The sequence below is a fragment of the Diospyros lotus genome, chromosome 2 (genome assembly GCF_014633365.1).
Source record: "Diospyros lotus cultivar Yz01 chromosome 2, ASM1463336v1, whole genome shotgun sequence".
NCBI classification, from domain to species: Eukaryota; Viridiplantae; Streptophyta; class Magnoliopsida; order Ericales; family Ebenaceae; genus Diospyros; species Diospyros lotus.
The window spans coordinates 36,201,539-36,224,737 of NC_068339.1; the positions used below are offsets into that span (position 1 = coordinate 36,201,539).

Genomic DNA, 23,199 nt, shown 5'->3' on the forward strand with positions numbered 1-23,199 from the left:
GATAAGTCTTTTAAGAGGAAAGCAAAATCAACAATCATCTGCAGTCACCTGTCACAAATGCAGAATTAGCGTCAGGTGATTGTCCGTCACTAAATGAATTTTTTAAAATTAATATATATATATTTAAAATTAATATACTTTTTTAACTATTAAAAATAATATAGTTCTTTTATAGATATTTGATTTTACGACTTTAAATTAATTAGAAAAAACAAATATAAGAGATAAAGAAAAAAGGAAAAAATTAAAAAAAAGTAATAAAAATAAAATACTAAAAGTTCTTGAAGAACAATGACTCAAGAAGAAAATAAATTATTTTTTTATTAAAATATTTTTCAATAGTATGCAAGTTTATTCTTAATTATAAAATGGAAGGTCAAGATTAATCTTTTATTTTTTAAATGATCAATAGTTTTTATGTTATAAATAATAATAATTATATAAATTATTTGACTAATTAATTTTTAGTTTTAAATTATATATATTCTTTAAACTAAAAATTATTTTTAATAAGTACATTTAATACAGGTCAACCGTCCCCAACGATTCAATTTTTGGCATTTCTCATCCTTAACTATAAATACTTGATTGGTGCAACATTTATGGGGTTAAAGAACATTCATTATAAGTGTCCAAGTGTTCCAACTTACAAGTGCTCATATTTTGTCTCTCACGCATTAAATTGACATAATTTTTCTCAAGACTATTGTTGTTTTCATTTTTGTTATTTATTTTCTAAGTCTTGTATCAATTGAGAGATATTATAATTGAGAAGTTTAATTCTTATATTATCTCTTTTTATTGAAGCAATTTTTTTTTTTTTATTACTTAGCAAGTGCTATAGGGTTTACAAGTATTGTAGGAGATTGTATCATCTAGCATTCTTGCTGGAAAGCCTATCTTGTGGATAAGACAAGTCTTTTAAGAGGAAAACAAAATGAACAATCATCTCTTTAAAAGTGTGTTAACGCCATGCTCTCACTTACAGATGCTATTCGTGAACAATCATCCGAACTACTCACATGGCCGGTCAAATGTGAAAGGCAGACTATGTTTTAACATGAAACGCCCTGGGTGGGAACTAGATTTCGTAATTTCCTTCTCTCATTCCCAGAATCAACTAGCAAATTGGGCTTTATGAATTTCACACTCTTCAAATTAATTTCTATTTAACATGCCCAATCAACCTTTTTTTTTTTAATTTTATTTCTTCTTCTTTTCCAATATTCCATCGGGCTCCATATAATTCAAAATTCCAAACATACCCATTGATTTTCCCAATTTCAAGAAAAAACTCATATATTGTTATTTTCTAAAATTTTGGAATTTATCTTCAAAAATGTCCGAAAAATCCCTTTATTTTGAAAATTTATTTTGGGGCCCAAAATCAATCCAGAAATGCCGCCCAAATCCTAAATTTCCAAAAAGTTTTTAAAAAAATTAGACAACGAGGTTTGCTGGCACACCTGTGGCCCTCACGGGGCCTTACGGTGCGCTAGCAGTGCGGGTTAGCCGTGTGCCATGCTCGCCTACTGCGAGCGGCCGCTCGCCTGCGCTCTTGCTCGCCCGCGCTTATGAGCCTACACCAGCTTGCCCGCTCACCTGGCTGCCCCTGTTACCCCCCTGTAGCTAGCTACCATCCTTCACTCATTTTCTCTTTTTCTCCTGGGCTTTTTAACCCAAATTTTCTAGATTTCCACCACAAAAAATAAACATAAAAAATACATCAAAAATTGACATGTTGCACTCCACTTTACTCTTTGGCCTTCAAGCCTTCAAAACCAAATCTTATTCAAATTTCACATTTGAGCCCCAATATTAACCATAAAGGTCTAACCTAATACACACGACAACAACACAATATATATACAACATTCATAAAAATTACCACACATGCTTTAGGCTTCCACAAACCATAAACTAACAAAAAATCCATCAAAAGCTTGCAAACTTCTAATTTCTCTTGGAACATAAACGACCTACATGGTGAGGATGAAAACCTCATGAGCCATAAAGCTCGGTAAGGGTGCAATGCATAAGTAAATGAAGTATGAGAGAGTATGTAATGCAAAAATACAATGCAAAATGGGTAGTCTTCCATGCCCTCATAACATCCATAGGTTAAGGCATCAACCAACCATTCCCACAACACTAGTCCTCATATGGCCATAGGTACACTAGAACTCATATAATACAAGTGTTAACTACTACATGCAACTCATAAAGAAAAACATTTACAAATGCATGCAAGACCACCACTATTCGGGTCATCCCTTACCTCTCTTTTCTTCTTGGAGCTTCAAGCCCTAACCTTCCAAGATTCTCTTTGATTCCAACCACCTTAGAAAAAAAGAAACAAATAACCTTAGATCATAAGAAAAATAAAGGTTGCTAAATGAGGGGGAAAGAAGACCCTTACTTAAGAACACTGGAGCTTACCTCTTACTTGAGTATTTCGTCTTTCTCCTCCACCTCTTCTTCTTCTTTTTGTTAGATCCAAATCATAGCAAATATATCCCAAGAGAGGGAGGGTGAATTGGGATTAGGGTAAATTCTTCGATAGTTTAAAGACCTATTTTTTGCAGAACACTATGTTTCGAAATATCAAGGAATTTGTTTCAAAATCAACCTTTCTGTTAAGTATGTTTCGAAACTTAAATAAGTATGTTTTGAAACCTAAATGAGTATGTTTCGAAATCTTCTTCTCTATTTTGCTTATTTTGAAACTTTTAGGTTGCGTTCTCTTTACTATTTTCAAATCATTTTTAGTTTTTAATTTTCTAAAATAATGAAAACCCGTTCTCTTTACTGTTTTTAAAAATACATTTTTATAACAAAAAAAAAATTGTAAAGAAAAATCAAAACAACAAAATGTTGTTTTGAGTGTTTTCATTCAAAATAAACTCTAAACTCAAAATACATTTATTTATTTATTCATATTTTATTATTGTAATGGAAAAAAATATTATAAAATTCATTAACTTTAAAATGTATATATTCTTTTAATAATATATTAACATTAAATATTTCTAATTTACTGAATAATCAAATTTATTGAATAAAATATCATTAAAATTATTTTAAAAATTTCAAAGAGAACGCGTTTTTTAATTTTCTGTTTTGAGAAATAGTTTTTCAAAATGATAAAGAGAACGTGTTTTCAATTTTCTAAAAACAGATTACTAAAATAGAAAACTGAAAATGAATTCAAAACTCAAAACTAAAAATTAAAAAGCAAAAAGAACGCAACCTTAGCTTTTGAAAACGTTTCTTTTGAAAGCATGAACAATGAGAGTAGGTAAGTAAAATAGTAAAGCAATTATACACGAGATTTATAGTGGTTCAACATCTCGCCTAGTCCACTACCTTCAAGTTTACCTATTTGAAGGATTTTCAAACACAATCACTTTTACTAGTGATCAACCATAACAAGGGTTTTACCACGGTTCAATCTAAAACCTTGTACAAGATGAGTTTTTATGGCTCAACTCAAACCTTACACCACAATGAGTTTTAAGGTTAGATTCAAAACCTTACAACCAATAACAAGATAAATAAAACTTATCTTTTGCAACCTGACAGATTTAATGTAATGAAATACCTTACCAAATGGTTGCACAAACCTATTGGTATGAGGTGAGGAGAGCTTAGAAGGATGAGATGTCGGTTTCAGTTTGCTTATCTTTTTCACGCCACAATGCACACCAAGGATTGATTGAATGGATCTTCTTTGAGAGTTAGCCGAAAGGATTTTGTTCACTTATGCTTCTGAATATGTTAATGTTTCTTGTATGTGGGTTCTCGTATGTATGCTTGTGAGAAGTGCTTATTGTCTTTAAAGAATTGATATATATACCAAAAAATAGAATTTTGGCTAATTATAATCGTTAGAGACAAGATGTTAAAATATGTTTCGAAACACACTTTGTTGGTTTCGAAACAGCACACTTTTACACTGAGGTTTCGAAACATACATCACATGTTTCGAAACATCCAGCCTTTACAGCTAGTTATGCACTTAGAGACAAAATGAGTAGGAGATAATGCTTTATGTTTTAACTGATTTTGTTTTGTTCTCCACTTTCAAGATTTTGAAATTAAAACATTAGAGCATGGAGATTAAGTCAAAATAAACTTTTAAATGGATTTTGGATGAAAAGAAATTAAAAGGCAAAAGCATGTCGGTTTTTCAAATATTCTGCTGACAGAGTCAGATGTTTTGAAACATGCTATGAAGGTTTCGAAATATGCTTCAAAAACGTTTATCAAAACATATGCAACACAGTTTTTGAATGTTTTTCTGATAGAGTTAACAGAAGTTTTGAAACATACGATATAGGTTTCGAAATATAGTATGCAAGCTTAACAAACTTTTAAGCCTTATCAAAAAGCCTTTCGAAACAAGTATAACAACATGGCAGAATGATGTTTCGAAACATAGAAACTAAGTTTTGAAACATGATGCATGATTTTTGAATTTTTTCAAACATTTGAACATTCGCGCTAAACACTAATCATGCATGATTCGAAATATGAGAAGTTTATTTCGAAATATGAGATTCACATAAAGATTTTTCATTCTAAGATAGGTTTTTTTATCAAACATATTTTCTCATATATAAAAAAATATGATACAACACTTTTAACCCATTTAAGGCCAAAAGAATTTGGCCTCTTTCTCTTTCCTCTTATTTATATTACTCCAATTTATCTTTCTTTAATTTACTTAAAATCAAGACTTAATCCAAGCCCTCCAATTTTCTTTTAAAGGACCCCATCCTAGCCATTGGAGATTTCAATCCATGGCATTTTGATTTCTTTAATCTCCAACATTGATGGGAATTGGGAGACTTAATCCTCACCATCCAAGAAAGCACAATCCTTGCTTAAAAGAAGAATTAATCTTAGCCATTGATTTCCTTTCCAAAATAATCTCATCCACCAATTCTTTTATTTTTAATTAAAAAATTAAGCATGTTTGCAATCCATGCCAACTTTCTAGAATGAATGAGAGCCCTTGGATCAAATCCCATCTCAAGACTAATTCTTTACCCTTAAATCTTCTTCGATTTATCATTTCCTTCCCATTTATTTAAATAAGACCATTTTCAAACCATCACTTGAAAGACTAATTTCTATTTGAAATTTATTTATTTAATTCCTCTCATTTTCCCACCATAAATACTTGACTGTATTCTACTTTCTTTTTGCCTTTTCTTAATTCCATCTATTGATGGCCTCATTAAATGCTTGAAAGACACTTTTTTTTTTAATTTCATTTTAATTCCGCATCTTGTTTCACAAGATCTTGCCAAGTGTCTTATTTACACTCAATTAAGCTAATTTCTTATTTCCATAATTTAATTGGAGTTCTTTCATGGGATCTTGCCAAGTGTCACCAATCTACTCCTACTTGGCTTCCATTTTAATTCCTAATTATCCATATATTTTCTCTATGCTCTTAAGAAAGAATTACTCTCCCAAAATCCAATTCCACAACATATAAGTATTTTCTCCACAAAATAATTACCTTTATGGGGAGGAACTTCAAATTACCAATTTGCCCTTAGGAATTAACAATTCTATCAATCTCCACACAATTGCACAAATGAAAATAATTCCCAACAAACTCTCATTCCAACAAGGAAATACTTTCCAAATTTCCCATTTACCCTTTATTGGGTCTCATCACCCAATTTACCAAAATGCCCATCTCCGATGGTAGCATTATTCCCATGGATCCACTTATCTCAAGGGCACTTTTTTGGAAGTTTCTAACAACCTTCCTTATTTTCTAACACTAATAACACGGGGTATTACAAAGTGGTCTTTGAGATAAAGTTGAAGATCCTTTCATTGATTAAAGAATAAATTTTTATATTATTGTTCAAATGAGTAAAACAACATAGATATAATATAGTAGCAAAAAAGACTTTGTAGTCTTGCTTTTATATTTTCACTAAAAATACTGAAAACATTATCAAAAATTATTATTCATCTCAATTATACAATTAATTGAAGTGTAGCATAGAAAAAAAATTAGTTAGCTAATTAAATATATAATTTTGAGTATGATATTACAATTAAAAATATGTATCTGCTAATGGGCACTTCCTACTCCACTATTAATAAAAATATGTACCTGCTCTCAGAAATTATTTTCCTAACGAGTGATTCATTCTTGCGTTTTCCAATGATTGAACCCTAGATCTATTAGCCTCAAAAAACTTACACGCGCATGCACGATCTGTAACAACCCGTTATTGCGTCTATGCCATTATTGATATTTATTTTATTTTAGTGTATATATATAATGATATTATTTTAAAATTAAATAAAATAGATTGAGGGTTTAATGAAGCTAAATTTGGGGCAATGTGAGAAAGCCCTTGAAAAATGGTAGTTAGAATTTAAATGAAACTATTTTAATGGATTGGGCCTAACTATGTATAGATTGAATCCATAGTTGATTTTAAATGAAGTGGGTAGGACCAAGCGAAAAATAAATCTTTTGGGTCTTAAGTGTTAGGCCAAGTTGAAAATAAGCCTTTTGGGTTTGATGAGATGTTGGGCCTAATTAAATGAGTTGGACTTAAATTATATGTGAAGGATGAATGGGTTTGGGCTTGAAGCCATTTACAAAAGGATGGTTTAAATTTAAAAGAAAAATTAAATGAGTGACAAATGACATAAAAGGGCATGAAAATATATGTGCGTGTGCAAGTGGGTGGGGCAAAGTTGAGAAAGCATAAATGGGGGGTGGGGTGGTAGACATTTCCCCATTTCCCTCTTTTTTTTTTCTCCTCCTTGCTTTCTTGCACCCTTCTCTCTCTTTTCCGTTAGTATTTCTTCTTCTTCTTCTTCTTCTTCTTCTTCTTCTTCTTCTTCTTCTTCTTCTTCTTCTTCTTCTTTGTTGATTTGGAGCTTCAAGGGGTGTGTCTTTGAAGCATTTAGCAGGCTTCTTCTTCTCTAAATTCGATTTCTCCATCCAAGGAAAGTTCCATTCATTTCGTGCTCTTCATTTCGAAATTATTAAATTTTCGGCCAACTTGCGCATGTTGTACCTTTCGGGCTTTAACTTTCTGTATTTACATCCAAATTGAGATCTGTTTATTTCATTGTAAACTAGACTTCTTGATTTTCATTTTGATTTATTACTTGGATTTTTTGGCCAAGTATTGAGTCTGTAAGTGCCCTGTGAAATATCTACTCGAATTTGAAAATTTTATTTTCGTGTAATCTGTCATTGCTTTCGTTTTTTGCCTATAACTTTCTGTGTTTACATCCAAATCAAGATCTGTTTTTTATGATGTAAACTAGACTTATTGAGCTTCATTTTTGTATATTACTTGGAATTTTTAGCCAAGTATCGAGCCTGTAAGTGTCCTATGAAATATCTATTCGAATCTGAAAATTTTATTTTCGTGTAATCTGTCATTCCTCCGATTTTTGGCGTGTAACTTTCTGTGCTTACATCCAAATCAAGATCTATTTGTTGTGATGTAAACTAGACTTCTTGATCTTCATTTTATTATATTATTTGGAATTTTTGACCAAGTATTGAGCCTGTAAGTGCCATGTGAAATATTTAATCGAATTTGGAAATTCTGTTTTCGTGAAATCTATCATTACTTCGATTTTTGGTCTATAACTCATTGTGATTATTTCTGATTCTGAATCTGTTTATTGTTTTAGAAACTAGAGGTCCAGGGCTTCGATTTTGGTTATATTATTCATAATATTTGACTGAGTTATGAGCCCGAAATAGGTTTGAAATCTGAAAATTTTGAGAATTTGTTGTGTTGATACACTTCCTATGTTAATATCATGGTTTTTGCCCATGAAAAACCCCCATTTTTCTAAATGAGTTGTATCTCCCTTGTATTGCCAAGTTTTGAAATTTTCTTGCATTTTGTGGAGTCTTGTTAGAAGCCTCAATAGGGTTTTGTATTACCTTATATTTCTTAAGGAATGACACATTTATTGATTAGGGTTTGGAGTCATGAAAGATTTGGTGTTTCTTGCATTTATAAAAATTTGATTTATTGTAATTGTTGTTGGGGTAAAAATTTACCATGTGATCATGATAGTGCACACCTTAATTAATTTATGTAATTGTGCATAATAAGCATGATGTGGGATTTTTCTTAATCATTGAGGATTGACATAAAATTGGGATATGTACGTGTGATGCATGATTATTATCTTTATGCACCTATTATTTTTGGCGACAGCTATGTCCGTGGGTGAGAAAAGGATATCCTATAAGTGCCTGATACAGGTAAGGTGGCCATCAACCCAGTTGGCGAGGCTCAAATTGTTATTGCTTGTTGATGTATTTTCATGATGAATATATATTAATGTATAGATATATTGGTTGTGGGAGCCTTGGGAATTATGTGAAAAATTCCTTACTATTGGTGCATATGCATGGGCATGGAAATGACTACATGATATGTATAATAATCATAGCATGGGAAATTGACGTAAATGGAAAACTTATGAGTTGTGTTATACTGATATCTTCTCATAGAGTTGTTTACTCTATCTTGCTTATCCATGCCTTTGATTCTATATCTCTATGCTTTATAAATATATTTTTTGAGCCTTGTGGCTCACCTTGTTTACTCTCATGTCATTCCAGGTAATGGTAAAACAGTGGTTGAGGGCGAGTCCAGTGGGATTAAAGCCCAGGGTTAGAGGTGTACAAAAACCTCTCAGACTAAACAATCTATGTTAGTGTTCGTGATGAGGGCACGTGTGAGGAAATTTTATGTTGTAAAATTTGTTAGTGCCCTTATATTTCATTTGTGTAGGCCATGGTGCCAAGATGTTGTAAATCTTTATGTTGGCTTCTACTGAATTTATCTAAGGATTGTAATGTGGTGTTGTATGTTATTGTTCTATATCATCATTGTGATGACCTTCTTTTGGATATCCTATGCTAGCGGGACTATCCGGGAGTGGGCTACTACACGACCAGTTGATCTGAAAGTCTCCTTGATTTATTATGCGCATAAAATATTTTTATTGTATTTTTGTTTAAACTTTTCAAAATTACATTTGCACCCCAAACTTTTTCAAACTTATTTTCAAAATATTCCATCGCTCATTTAATTTTTAATTTCATGTTTTATTAATTTGCAACTTAAAAATGAAATATTCTGTCACTAATTTTGAATTTAATTAAAATTTTTATAAATTCTATATTTAACTATGAATATTTTCATTATCAAATCAGATTTTAAATTTAAACTAAATATTTTATGAATTTCACATTAAATTTTTATAAATATTTCGTTAAAGGTTAATTTCAGTAACATTACTAAGTTTCTATATAAACTCTTGAATTATATAGCTTGACATCATCTAATTAATGATAAAATTTAAAACAAGTGAAACGTATCATCTCAACATCGTGGATATGATTTTTATTCTATCTGCATATTATTCAATTAAAAAGATGAGTATCCGTTAAAGGATAACAAATTACTCAATAATAAAGATCAATATCTTTAAAAAATGTATGCGTATATGGGGCACATCTAGATTTTTATTTATGTACTATTACATTTTTTTTTGTACATTCATTTGAATTTTTTGTTATTTAATTACACCTCTTTATTTACAGTTTTAAGTTAAATTAATTTTTATATTTGTATTTTTTATTCAATTTAAGCACTTTACTTTAATGTGTAAAAAAAAGGGATAAATACAAGTACATAGATGTAAGAAAAATAACGAAAATTTTAAGTTATCACAACTAAAAAAATATATATTTAATTAAATTGAGTAAAAAAATATAAATTCGTCGCTAAAGTTTTTTATTTTTTAAATTTATTTTTTTCCTTTTTTAACAATGAATTTATTTTTCGCTAAATTTTTAAATTTGTTTTCTTTTTTAGCCACAGATTTATTTCGTCCCTAAATTTTTTAGAGACGAATTTTTTTCGTCGCTAAAGTTTTTAATTTTTATTTTATTTTTTTCTTTTTTTAGAGACGAATTTTTTGCGTCGCTAAAGTTTTTTTATTTTTATTTTATTTTTTAGCAGTGGATTTATTCTGTAGCTAAATTTTAAAATTTTTATTTTATTTTTTTCCTTTTTTAGTGATGGATTTTCCTGTTGCTAAAGTTCTAATTTTTTTAATTTATTTGTTTTTCTTTTTTGCAATGGGGTTCCCGTCGTCAAGTCTGTCGCTAAATTCATAAAATATTTGTGACAGAACAAAGTATCGCAAATCCACCGTAAAAATTTAAAGACGAAAATTTGTCGCTAATCTGTTGCTAATTAGTGACAGATTTTGTCCCGTCGCTAATTCTGTTGCTAAATAGTGTATTTCTTATAGTGTTAGCTCCCACCCAGTGATACACGCGTGTCATGTTTTGGAACCAAGAGGATACCACTCAAAACTTGTCCAAATGGCTTGAATCCCATACCAAAACAAATTCTATCGAGTCTGATTTAGAACAAAAAAAAAAAAAAAAGGGGATCCAATTTCGGTATCAATGCAACAAGTTATGGCTAAAAGAGTACAGGCTGTGTAGTGTAGTCTTTTTCGTAGGAGTCGAATTTTGACACAAGGGAAGTTGACTTTTGAGGCGCAGTTGACTCCTACATCAACTTAGTCGACCTAGCCAGAGAACCTTTCATACAGAGTTGACTCTTCACACCCTTTAGTCGACTCCTGAGTCTAGAAACCCCAACGGACGAACAAAATCACCCCAAACCTTGAAAACCTCCACTCTAATGCAAAAATACATATTTTCCAAGAATTTATAGGGTGGAACAAACCCTAATTAGAGTCTTAAAGGAGATAAACAAGATCAAATGGAGAGAGGACCGAAAAGATTTGCATGCTATTTTATATAACAACCCACAAGAGCTCTTTTCCAAAAATTGAGGGAATACTCCCACATAAACCCACTCTTTAACAAGACCAAGGAATAGAGAAGAGAGGGAAGGAGTAAGATCTTGCCTCTTGGAGCTTTTCTTCAAGGTCTTGCTTGAGATAACTTTCCCCTAATATTCTTGTTCCTACATGCCAAAATGAGAGTAATAGGTAAGAAAAGAAGAAGAGAAGCTAACCCAACTTGTTTAATCTCTTTTGGAGGCACAAAATCAAGGAAAATTGGAAGAGAAGAGAACCCTAGCTCACCTTTCTCTTCTTGGTTGACCTCTCGTTCTCCTCCTTCTTCTTGCCATCTTAATTCCTTCTCGCTTCATACAAGAAATCAAGCCTTTCTTCTATTTATATACACATATTCTACTAATTACCAAAATGTCCTTTATACTTAATAAAAGTATTCCTTTATGCACAAGGGAAATGTAGACATTAATTAAGTACTGTAAGTCTCAAATAGTATTCCATTACGTACCTTGGTATATGGTGGGTCCTACTTCACCAAGGTCAAATCCTTGACTTTTCCTGTTCCCCTTTTATTTGCCACAACCTCCAAGAATGTCATATAAATATTTTAAAATTATCACCAATACAAGTAAATGTCCTAAATATCCTATTCCCACAATGACACCACCCAAATCTACTATCAGGTCATTACATTTATATGTGTGAAAGGTGATAAAAATGTGGTTGCATACGTGGGTCGGAGGAAAGTTGTAACTATGAATGGTATGTTTTCCTCGATGTAAGCATGTGATGTGTTTTGGGCTTGCTTAGAAAATGTGTTTTCTCACAATAGAAAGCAATGGGGTCGTGGTTCCCATACTTGGTTTTGAGGAGGGGGGAAATTTAATTCTGGTTACAGGTTTGATCTTCTGTTTAGTATGCAGGCAATTATACACCCTAATAATTATAAGCGACTAGTTCTGGTCTGATTTATCCGAATCATGCCCTATTAATATTAGTGTTGATACAGTGATAAACATACTCTAGCACACTTAAGAGCATAAGTTGAGAAAAACCAAGCTGAGTAGAGTGAGGTAGGTAAGTATAGCTTTAATAAGTTAACCCTTGTTCCTATTTAGTAGTGCTTTAGGGAGGATTTACGGATTGCACTGATACACTAAAAGAAAAGTTAACTACTGCTCCTATCTTTGCAATGCCTTGTGGAACAGGGTGGACTCACGGTCTATATTGATGCTTCTAAAGGCTGGGCTAGAGTATCTCCTCATGGAAATGTATAAGTCTCGGCAATCAAAAATTGTGAGTATCATTATCTTACCCTGATTTGGAATTGGAATAGTTATGTTTGCCTTAAAATTTGGTGGCATTATTTTGTGGGGAAAATTCGAGGTCTTCGTGGAAGCTTGAGGTACTTGTTGACTCATGGGATTTGAGTGGGGGCAATAACGGTAAAAGGAGTTTTTCAAGGGTCACGATTGTTCGATCCAGTACCACTCTGGTAGGGTAAATGCATGGTGGCTAATGAGCCTGCTCTAATAGCCTATTCTAGGTGAACGTGATGGCTAATGTGGAAACGAGCTTGCTCTAACAGCCTGACCTGATGACCCGAGAGTGGGGGCTGGTAGAGGCTTTTAGCTTGTTGACAGTGGATTTGATTCCTGAAGGAGCATCTATTTACGTTGCTAGCCCAGTGATTCACTCCCATTTGATGAACAGATTTGACAACCTATTTTGGAAGACTCAAAGGTGTGGTCATGTGTTGAGGATTGGGAATGGGTTAAAAACCCTGACTTAGATTTCTAAATCAAATTTATATGCCTGAAGCTAAGGAATTGAGGCAAACCATACCAGATGAGGCATGCCAGACTGGGTACATTATCCACCATAGAGTTAACTCAATATGTGAGTTTCGAGAAATGAGATGGAATTTCGAGGATGAAATTATTTTAAGGGGATGAGGATGTAATACTCGAGATTTTTAGATTCAGATACTTGAGGAAATAGGACATTTCGAGGGATTGTGAAAGCCTTGAGATAAAAGTTTAATTTCTGAGCCAGGGACAAAATCAGAATTATTAAAGTTTGAGTAAAATTGCAATTTACCTAAAAACCTGGGGTATCAGCGTAATTAACCCTTTTCCTATGGGTGTAAGGGAAATTTTAGGACGGTTGGGGACCAAGTGGCAAGGGGTCTAAGTGAAATTACCCAAAAAATTTGGACTAAGATGTAATTCTTGAAACCCTGAAACTAGACCATTAAAATAATGAACTGAATGAACTGGTGGTTAGATAGAGATAAGGCACACAAACCAAGGCATGAGGTGGTAGGGACAAGTAGCGGTGTAATGATTATGACGCTAGGTGGCAGGATAAGTGGCGTGACAAGATTGGCCAAAAAATCTATAAATAGGGCCTTGGGGTGAGGAATAAAGCATTCGAGTTGGATTTGGGCCAAAACTAGGCTAAGTTGAGAGGATTTGAGGAGAGGAATCTATTTTTGAGAAAGAGAGGGAAATTTTGCAAAAAGAAGGAGCAGAATTGGTGGAGAAACGAGCCTCGTCGGAGTTTTCAAAGCTTCACTGGAATCTAAGCCCAAAGTGTCAGAAAATAGCAAGGTAAGTTCAGTTTAGGTTTATATTCCTATAGAGGGGAAAGAGGAGTTATAGGTTCGAATGGGGGTCGAATCAAAGCTAAAACGAGAGAGATATGGCCAAAAAACTGAGTTGCAGTCCGTCATCGCCGAAGAAGATGACCGGCGCATGCACTGTACACACTAGTTTAGCCTACTCGTGAGGGCGCATGGCAGCTTGGTTTTTCCTGAAAATTTTTAGAAACACTCCTTATTTAATTTGCTACAACCTTATGTAAAAATATTTGATATTTAGTTCACCGAAACTTGTGTTTTTTGCAGAAAACCTAGACCGGCAAGTGTGAACAGTACACCTATAAGGTAAACAATCAAGGTGAGTGGTTCTTACATGTTTTCACTTCATCCTGATCATTTCGGTTTCATTTGGATGTGGGTGTTAACTTACATATCATGCTTTTGTGGCTTGCATATCATATTTCCCTTAGTTTATGCGTATTCCTTCTACTTTGTCATACATCATGTCATTTTGGTAATTGTGACTAGTTGTTGGGACATCATGGGTGATCTCATGCTCTTGCGGTGAGCCAAGATCTTGTGATCTTACAGTAAGCCAATGTGTTACCTGTTGAGTTCTAACCTAGTCAAGAGGGGGGGTGAATTGACACCTTTTAAAAATTCTAATGCAAAACTTATGCACGTATATATATGAGAAAACAAATTTAATACAAACCAAAATTGTAGTTGAGAGTACGGGAGCACTTAAATACTAGATGGATAATATGATATCCGCCAGCTGTGCTAGTATGTGCTTAGATCCAATATACTCTTCAAATTACAACTTGGTGAAAACATGTGATTTGAATGCACACAATAACAAGACTTTAAATAAAGAATGATCAGTTAAAGCAAAATAGAATATAATACCAAAAACAAACAAGTATAATCAAGCAAGAATAAGTAAAGAGTGAAGAGAAGAAAAACACAGCGATGTATAGTGGTTCGGCCCTTATGGCTTACATCCACTACCTAAGGATTTCCTTCCTTAGGATTTTCAACCAAATCCACTATATGAAACTTTTGATACAACCACCGAAGCCTTCACTTGGCTTCACCACCACCAAACTATTTCTGGAGTCTCACACTCACTGGTTTGGATTTTGTACGCTCTTTACAAGATACAAGAATAGTAGAGATTGAGAAATAGGGTTCTCTCAAAAATAATACAATGAAGTGTAGAGAACTCTCTTAGTTTTCTCTCAAGAAGATAGAGGAAAAGAAAGACTTAGAGAGAATGAAAATCTTGGCCAATGATGTAGAAAATAATAGGGCTTCCAAAAGTTGTTCCAAAGCCTTCAAGCGACCCTTTTATATTGTGCTAGAGTAGGCTTTCCTTGATCAATCTCAGCCCTCCATGTGGCAAGTCTTCAAGCCAATCTCATCCTTTCATTTTGAATTCTTGATTTACCTTCCATAATCAGCTAACTTGATTGATCTTCAAGACCTTTGAATTTTGTAGATCTCCAATCAGCCTTGAATGAGCAAATCAATTCCAATAATGCATGGCTGATTTCAAGGATTAAAAAATATCATCCAAACCCTTCATAATTCTTGCAAAATCGAAATTAAATAACAAATGATCAATTCTGACTTCTAGTTGATCTTCAAACTCCTTTGATTGTGCAATTGGCCCCTTAGCTTCCATAACAAGCATAGCTAATTTGAAATTTGAATTTAAACCTCCAAATGGTGTAAAATCCTTCCAAATATTCTCAAATAATGAAGCAAATTTGTCCAATAATGAAGATATCAATTATAACTTCAAAGGCCCTTAATTGATCAAGTTTCCATACTAAAAATGTTGACAACAAGAAGAGAATCAATTTGTGTAGCTGAATATTTGCAAGATATCCTTAGAATATTCTCCCATAATGAAGATATCAATTAGCTATAATGAGGATATCAATTAGTCATAATGAGTAGGATAATTGATTCCATGATTTGAGTAGAGGATCCTTTTAATGAGATAGAATCAGCAATAAAGGAAAGTAATATCAATCAAGGTTTAACTTTCAAACCTTAATTTCCTCCATTAATGTTGAATAATAGGGCTGAATCTTTAACTTCTCCATTTGAATGCAATTCAAAAATTCTTCCATATTCAACTAAGTAAAGAAGCTTCTAAGAACCTTTAAATTTACTCCATGATTCTCTTACCATATTTAGACCAACGAGAAGATGTAACCTTGATGAGTGTGCTCCACGTGGCTGCCATGTCATCAAAATGCCACATTAACAATGCCATGTCGCCAAGTTACATATATGACAACTCCATATAGTGGACTACTCCAATCTCCTCAAAAACTTCCATATATATCTTTTGAACTTCCCATATATGAACAAGGATTCAATATATCTTCTAGACTTTCCATTCTAAGAAGAACTTTCCATTCATAGCTCAAATACTCAAATTTCTAGAAAGCTCTCTAAAAACTTGTTTCCGTATATAATGAAATCTCTATATAAGTATAAGAAGTTTCCATATATAACCTGTGTCATGAAATCACTAAAGAATAGCTTTGTAAGCCTTATGAAGGCTTCATGCTTTGTTAGTACATAAAATATAAATTCACATTCACACATGCCAATCATCAATCATCAAAATCTACACTCAACATTACCATGATGACTACGGGGGTGATTGCAACACCCTGGCATTGCTACCACAAGGGGATGTTTCATACTAGGTAAGTCCGACGTGCTAGGTACCCTGAGCTCGAGTTCAAGAAGAAGCAAAGAGGAGGCAAATGTTAGACCTTGTACTTTTTGAGACTGCTGTAGGCGTTGAAATTTGAAGGTCGTATTGTAAATAGCAGCTAAGTTACTTAAACTAAAATATGTACAAGGTTTATATATATTGTAGTTGTGTTATAAGCTGCATGTAAATGCTACTCTTAAAAATACTGTGGAAATGTTTGGTAAATGTTAGGAAATGTGTCTGGATATGTGACTTGTGTTAGACTTGTGTATCCGTGAGGCTGCTATGGTTTCTGATATGTTAGTGCGTGACATATTTTTATTAAACTTGTGGAAATCCTAGCTATTTATCATACTCATGTTTGATCCTCGCTTCCATTGATAAAGGATTTTCATTAACTCCCGTGTGTTGTAAACAACTTGAATAGCTTGTATTTAGCATCATTATATATTTGAAAAGTGGGGTGTTACATATTAAATAAATTAAAAATACTTTTTTTAGTCTTAGAAAATTTTTATTTTTGTGGAAACCTATTCAGTATCATTCAATAGTTTCACCAATGAACATATAATCTGCAAAACTAATTCATTTACTGCCTACTAAGTGCATTCACATTGACTTTGAAGGTGGTTGGAAAATTTGTAAGATTCCTAATAAGCATCCAATAATTGAACATATACTATAGAAAAAGTGAGATTTAGGGACGATATGGCCATTGCATGTCATTTTGATGTCCACGTACTTCAAATAACAACTGAAGTAGTCTATTGGTTTGAAGGCTATTGTGACTACCACTGAAAGAGAGAATTTTTTGAAGTAAAAAAGGATCTTTAGAAAGGACCTTGCGGTAGAGGTGGCTTGTGGCAGAGATGGCCTTGCGGTAGAGGGGGCCTTGCGACAAAAGGGCATTATAGCATGGTGGCTCTTGATGCATGGCGGTTCTTACGACATTGGTATTTAATTTTGAATTATTTTCCAAACTCAAGTATAATTATATCAATTGAGTATTCATTCATCCTTAAAGACTAAAATATTGTTTAAATTATATATTTGTAACATATATATATTTTTTGAATATGTTATATTTAATAGACAAGTTTTTTAAGAGAAAAGCAATGATAAATGAACAATCATCTCTTTTAAAAATTAATGGTCAGGATGATGAAAGAAGTTCAAAAAAATTTAAGAGATCCCTATTGATTTATTTTAAAGACTAAAATTTATTATTATTATCCAAATAAGTTAGATAATACATGAAGAATATACATGCAAAAAAGATTTTAAAAATCTTGCCATTATAATGTTTTATATAAAAAATTTAAAAATTTTAATAAAAATTATTTACCTTTTAATTTAACGAGTTTAACAATTAGTTGGAGTATAACATTGAAAAAAAAGGTACATTTAATTAAATGCATAACGTGTAACTCCCCCTCTCCTAGAACTGCCCGAGAAGAGGTGCCATCGGGGAAATAAAATAAACTAACTGATAAACTGAAATCTGATACCATGACTGAACATCTTAATCAACTGGAATAAAAACTCTAAGTCAATACAAACTGAAAAGCACAAACTCTGTCTAAGAGACAATGCCTCAGCTGAAATATAAAATAGATCTAAACTGACAAAACTCTATAAAACTCAACAGACTCCTAGACATCTTTTATCTTGAGCGGCTCCACGTACACACACTACTGAATACTGCTGCTAGGCCCCACATCTGATACTCCCCTGTTAGAACCTGGAGGGGTGAAGAGTACAAGGTGAGCTACAAAAGCTCAGCAAGTAATAAGTTGGAAAGAATAACTGAAGCTGAATCGAAGAATATCGATACTGATAAATACTTACTAAACTTGTACTGAGTATAATCACTGTTTGGTTGCATTCATAAAAATGTAATGCACATAAACTGTAAACTAAATGCAGGTATGCAACTTTGGCTCATAGGCTCACATAATTTGATAAAACATACCTGACTAATCTTAATCCTATAAACAGAAAAACTGTAAGCACATACTGTGGGCAAAGCCCCTAGCCCCCTGGTTGCCACCAGGCGAGCAACTCATAAACTGAGCTGAAACTGAAACTGATGGGATCCCCGTGGACTAAGCCGCCTGGCGCGCATAATGCAATGCAATGCTCACATAAATGCTGGCACATGATATGTAGTGCTTCATATAAAGTCATGCTCAATGCTCATATCAAAATGTATGCGCATAATCTAATCAAATAATGCTGATCATGTTATAATAAAATAATGCTGAACGTGATATGATCTTCATCTATATATTGGAATACAAAGATTCAACGAATTATGTTTTATGGTATGGGCATGATTAACTTGATAGATTCTAGTCTTTAAATTCAATATTTGGAGGTATTGAATACATTACTTTAATTAAAGCTTGGATTAAAACATCACTAGAAGTTCCAATTGGATTTCTGGAAGAGCTATTTAGATATCAAGAAGGATATCCGGATATGATGAAAGACATCCGGACATGAAGAAGGCTCATCTGGATACACTAGCATTCAAAGCAGAAGCTATTCGGATATGCTGGGATGTATTAGAATATGTACTAGGACATCTGGATATCTCACTGATGCATTCGGATATCACTGGGGACTATTCGAATGAAAAATTTCAACTTTTGAGTGAGGCATCCGGATATCAGGTGAGACATCCGGATATTATCTTGACCTTTCCGGATGTATAAACAAACCATCTGGATATCATACTCGAAGAACTTTAAATACATCCGGATACGATACAAGGTATCTGGATATTAGAACTTAGAGTAATAGAACTTGTAATCCAAAATGGATAAGAATTAATAGAACTTGCAATCCAAAATGGATAAGGATTAATAGAACTTGCAATCCAAAATGGATAAGGATTAATGGAACTTGCAATCCAAAATGGATAAGGCTTAATGAAACTTGCAATCCAAAATGGATAAGGATTAATGGAACTTGCAATCCAAAATGGATGAGGATTAATAGAACTTGCTCATAACTTCACTGTTATACGCATATATATATATGTTTCTGCTTATTGATATAAATCTGAAAACTATAATGAAGAATTGGAATAATCTGAAATCAAAACTGATATGAACCTGTAATGGAAGGGATTACAAGAAGAATACTTGCCTAATAGAACTCTCTGATCGAACCTTGGAGTGATCCTGAAGAGTCTAGCAAGCCTCTGCTATCTCTTGGCCTCTTGGTTCTTCACATGGCATGAAGAAAAGCTAAGCTAATGGGCTTTATATATAGACATAAAGCCCTAGATCACACTTCTTCTACAACTTGGATTCCTTCTCCAAATCTAACTAGGAAACTCTCAATCCAAATCCATCCCATACATGGATTCTCATTCTCCTTTAAATACATAATCCCACTTGATTAATAATAATAAAAAAATTATTATTAACACTCTCAATTAATAATAAAACTCCAAAATTACCTTCATGCCCTTACATTTAATTTCCATAATAAATAATTAGAATTAAATGCTCTTTAAATGCTATTTAAATATTATTCTCTCAATTAAAAATTACTAGATCGCCACCTTGGCAAATTCTTTTAAACTCCAAAATTAAAAAGAAATAAATGCTATTATTTTCCTTCAAAATCTCTAAATTGCAACATTGAATAATTAATTGAAAAAATCTCTTAATCAAATACTTCAACAATTAATAAAATAATTCTTGAATAAATACTGGGCCCTCTAATGGGTCGTTACATAAAGTGCTACGAAATTAAATTAAACAGTTGACCCAATACGTCCTAGCAGTGCTACTTCAACAACAAACCTTTTATAGAAAATAAATGCAATCCACAATAACCACCTACTTACTCAACATATCCAACTTTAGCACTACAACCCCACTAAAACATCAAATTTTTATTAAAATAACACCCATATTGACATGTCCATGCTCGAGAAAAGCCACTCGTTAAACCAACCATTCTTCACTAATGCTTAGAAAATCCTAACACTTTTGACAAACTAAGATAGTTAAATAACAACGCTGGTTGAACTAGCGGGTTTAACTGTAAACCAGTTAAAGATCGTTAACTCATCTAATCATTGGTTTAACTAACTGTTATATTCCGCCATTCCCATGCAACCATTTCTTCCTAAATGACATGTGACATGGTAAGATGGATGCTATATAGAAACATCATTAAAGCCATTGAAAAATATCATTTCAACCAAGGATGGTGAAGAGAGCTTGGTTCGGCATCGTCATCCTTGCTAGGATTGGCATTGCTATTGCCAGTATCATCATTCTCTAAGGAGTCATTGACATCCATGGAATGCCTTTTCTTTCCTGAACCCTTTGCAAGCAGGAAACCACAATTTTGTTTCATGCCACGATATTCGTTCAGATACAACGTCAAAGGCTCAACATAGTCCTCAAGCCCTATCCGGACTATTGCCGAAATGACATCTTCAGCAGAGACTTTCTTGCGATTGTCTTGTTTGTAGCCTATGTTTGCGTTAGCAGTAACTAAATGGATATGGTTTGTTGTACAATGTCGTATGACCTCTATGGCCTCTTTAGTAATGTGGGTTTTGGGCGGCAATGCCTGGTGCATGATCTTTGTGACCTTAGACACAGGCAAATGATGATCATTATCAAGTGCAGGTAGAACTTGACGAACCTTTTTCTTGGTTGGATCCTCTGTCAAATTGCAAGGTATTACGAGAATCAATTTGTACAAGTATACATCACTAGAATAATAAAATATGAGTATTTTGCTAAAACTTACCAGAGCCTGAACTGGAATAAGTGCTCCCGTTGCTGCTCTGTGATCCTTCTGCACCTTCCATTCCTTTCTTTCAAAAATTTTTCTTCTCTTATAATTTTCCTAATCTATCACTTCTTCATTTTTATACTAATGTTGGGCTCTCTTAATGCAATCTATTGAAAGTAATTAATGAAAGGAGTTTGTTTAGGGGGTTAGATGATGGTTGGTGTGCTGCCTTTATAGTTAATATATTCAGTTGTGACTCATTTACTCCTTTTATCTATTCTAACCAATTTTGAGATTTTAAATAAATTAAAATTGCATTTTTGTAGTCTTAATTTTTTTTTTTTATGGAAAGGTATATAATATTGTTCAACAGTTTCATCAATGAACATATAATTTGCAAAACTATTTCATTTATTTCCTAGTAAGTGCGTTCACATTGACTTTGAAGATGGTTGTTGGAAAAATTGTAAGATTGTCGATAAGCATTTAATAACTAAACATACACTATGAGAAAAGGCAGATTTAGTGGCAAAATGTCCATTGTAGGTCAGTTTGCAGTAGTTTTGAAAAAACTCTAGAGTATTCGTCGTACGATTGCCATTTTGTGGCGATTTGTATTTGTTTAGCTGCAGTTTTACATTGCTAATTTAATACCAAATTAGAACCCAATAATTTAAGTCTTAAACTCATGCAAGGACAAATTTTATCTCCATATATGTGATACAGTGTTACTTAAGTTTAGAAACAGACCACAAGGACCAAGTTTTCGGTTATTCAGTGGACCAAATGTGGTTCCTTGGTTCATATATATATTTTGGATCACATGAAGCAACATCAACATACATTTTATCACAATTAGAACCTATGTTGCGCTACCTAAAATTGTGATGATTGTCATTATTTGAGGTTAACTGTTTCTTTGAACAATGTTCTAAACCGAGATGTTTTAAATATGTGGTCACTAAAGTTTAATCAATTCAAGAGTCATTCGTTAAATATAATATTTTTTTTTTTCAAAATACTATACCCAATTATGTTGCCCAAGTGGGAGGATGTTAGAATTATCTTTGTATTTTTTTTGTACATGGGCTATCACTAATTGCAATTTTGGTTGTGAAAAACAAGTTGATAAGATCGGTGAAACCCACTAAGCTGATCCAATTAAGTTTTGGGGTCTAGGTTCATCATGACTTTTAATTATGCTTGATATAAAAAGATATAGAGAGCCTGTAAGTTATTGGGCCAGTTAATGTGGGGGCTCATTAAGGAAACCCTAGGATTAGGTCTTCTTTTTTCATCCAAGATTCAGTTATTTATTGTTGTGTTATATGCAAAAGCTCATTAAAAGACCAAGAAAGTCCAAAAGCCCAAAATAACCTTTAGGGCTAAAAGGAATAAATAAGCAAATACTCATTCCAAAAGAGGTGTGTCTCGAATATTGGTTTGAATACGACGTTCATTGTCTTCAATAACTAACTTAAGCATTGGAATGTTTGCGTGGGGACCTCGCCGCACCCTCTGACTATTTTCTTTTATGTAGATACAGACAACTTGACGACGACATATCCAGTCAAATAAATTTATTGTTGTATCTTGACAACAATATCTATTTAAGTAGAAAATCCAAGATTTAGTCATCTATTTAAATAGAAAACTATGGTTGTTTCCTCTATTGATAACATTCAAACAGTTGTTGGAGAGTGAGAGAGCTCAGTTGGAACACATGAATTTTCTCATCTTAGTTCAATCTTAACAGTGCCCACTAGCAAACCACCTAAAGATGAGATTTAGATGGTTGTGGAATCTGATATTTTTATAACTCTCTTTTAATTGCGTGTTCTGTTTTTGGTATTATGCGCTCTTTGATCCTTCTACACCTTCTGTTCTTTTGTTTCAAAAATCTTTCTTCTCTTCTAATTTTCACAATTTATCACTCTGATGTTGGCCTCTCTTCAAATCAATACAATCCATTGAAAGCAATTAATGAAAGAAGTTTGTTCAAGGGGTTAAATGATGGTTGGTGTGGTTACTTTGTAATTAATATATATTCAGTTTTGACTCATCTACTCATTTTGTCTATTTTAACCAATTATGATATAATAAATAAATTAAAAATGCTTTTTTTAGTCTTAGAAAATTTTTATTTCGATGGAAAGTTATTTAGTATAATCCAATAGTTTCACCAATGAACGCATAATCTGCAAAACTAATTGATTTATTG

At 32.9% G+C, this 23,199-nt stretch overlaps 1 protein-coding gene across 1 annotated transcript; it reads right to left on the reverse strand.

Moving 5' to 3' along the window:
* Nucleotides 1-20,423: 20,423 nt before the first annotated feature.
* LOC127794792 (nuclear transcription factor Y subunit B-1-like) lies at nucleotides 20,424-21,054 on the reverse strand. Its single transcript, XM_052326044.1, has 2 exons — nucleotides 20,994-21,054; nucleotides 20,424-20,905 (listed from the first exon to the last, which is right to left on the reverse strand). Exons 1-2 carry the CDS (start codon nucleotides 21,052-21,054, stop codon nucleotides 20,424-20,426), a joined length of 543 nt encoding a protein of 180 aa, XP_052182004.1.
* Between the last annotated feature and the right edge of the window lie 2,145 nt (nucleotides 21,055-23,199).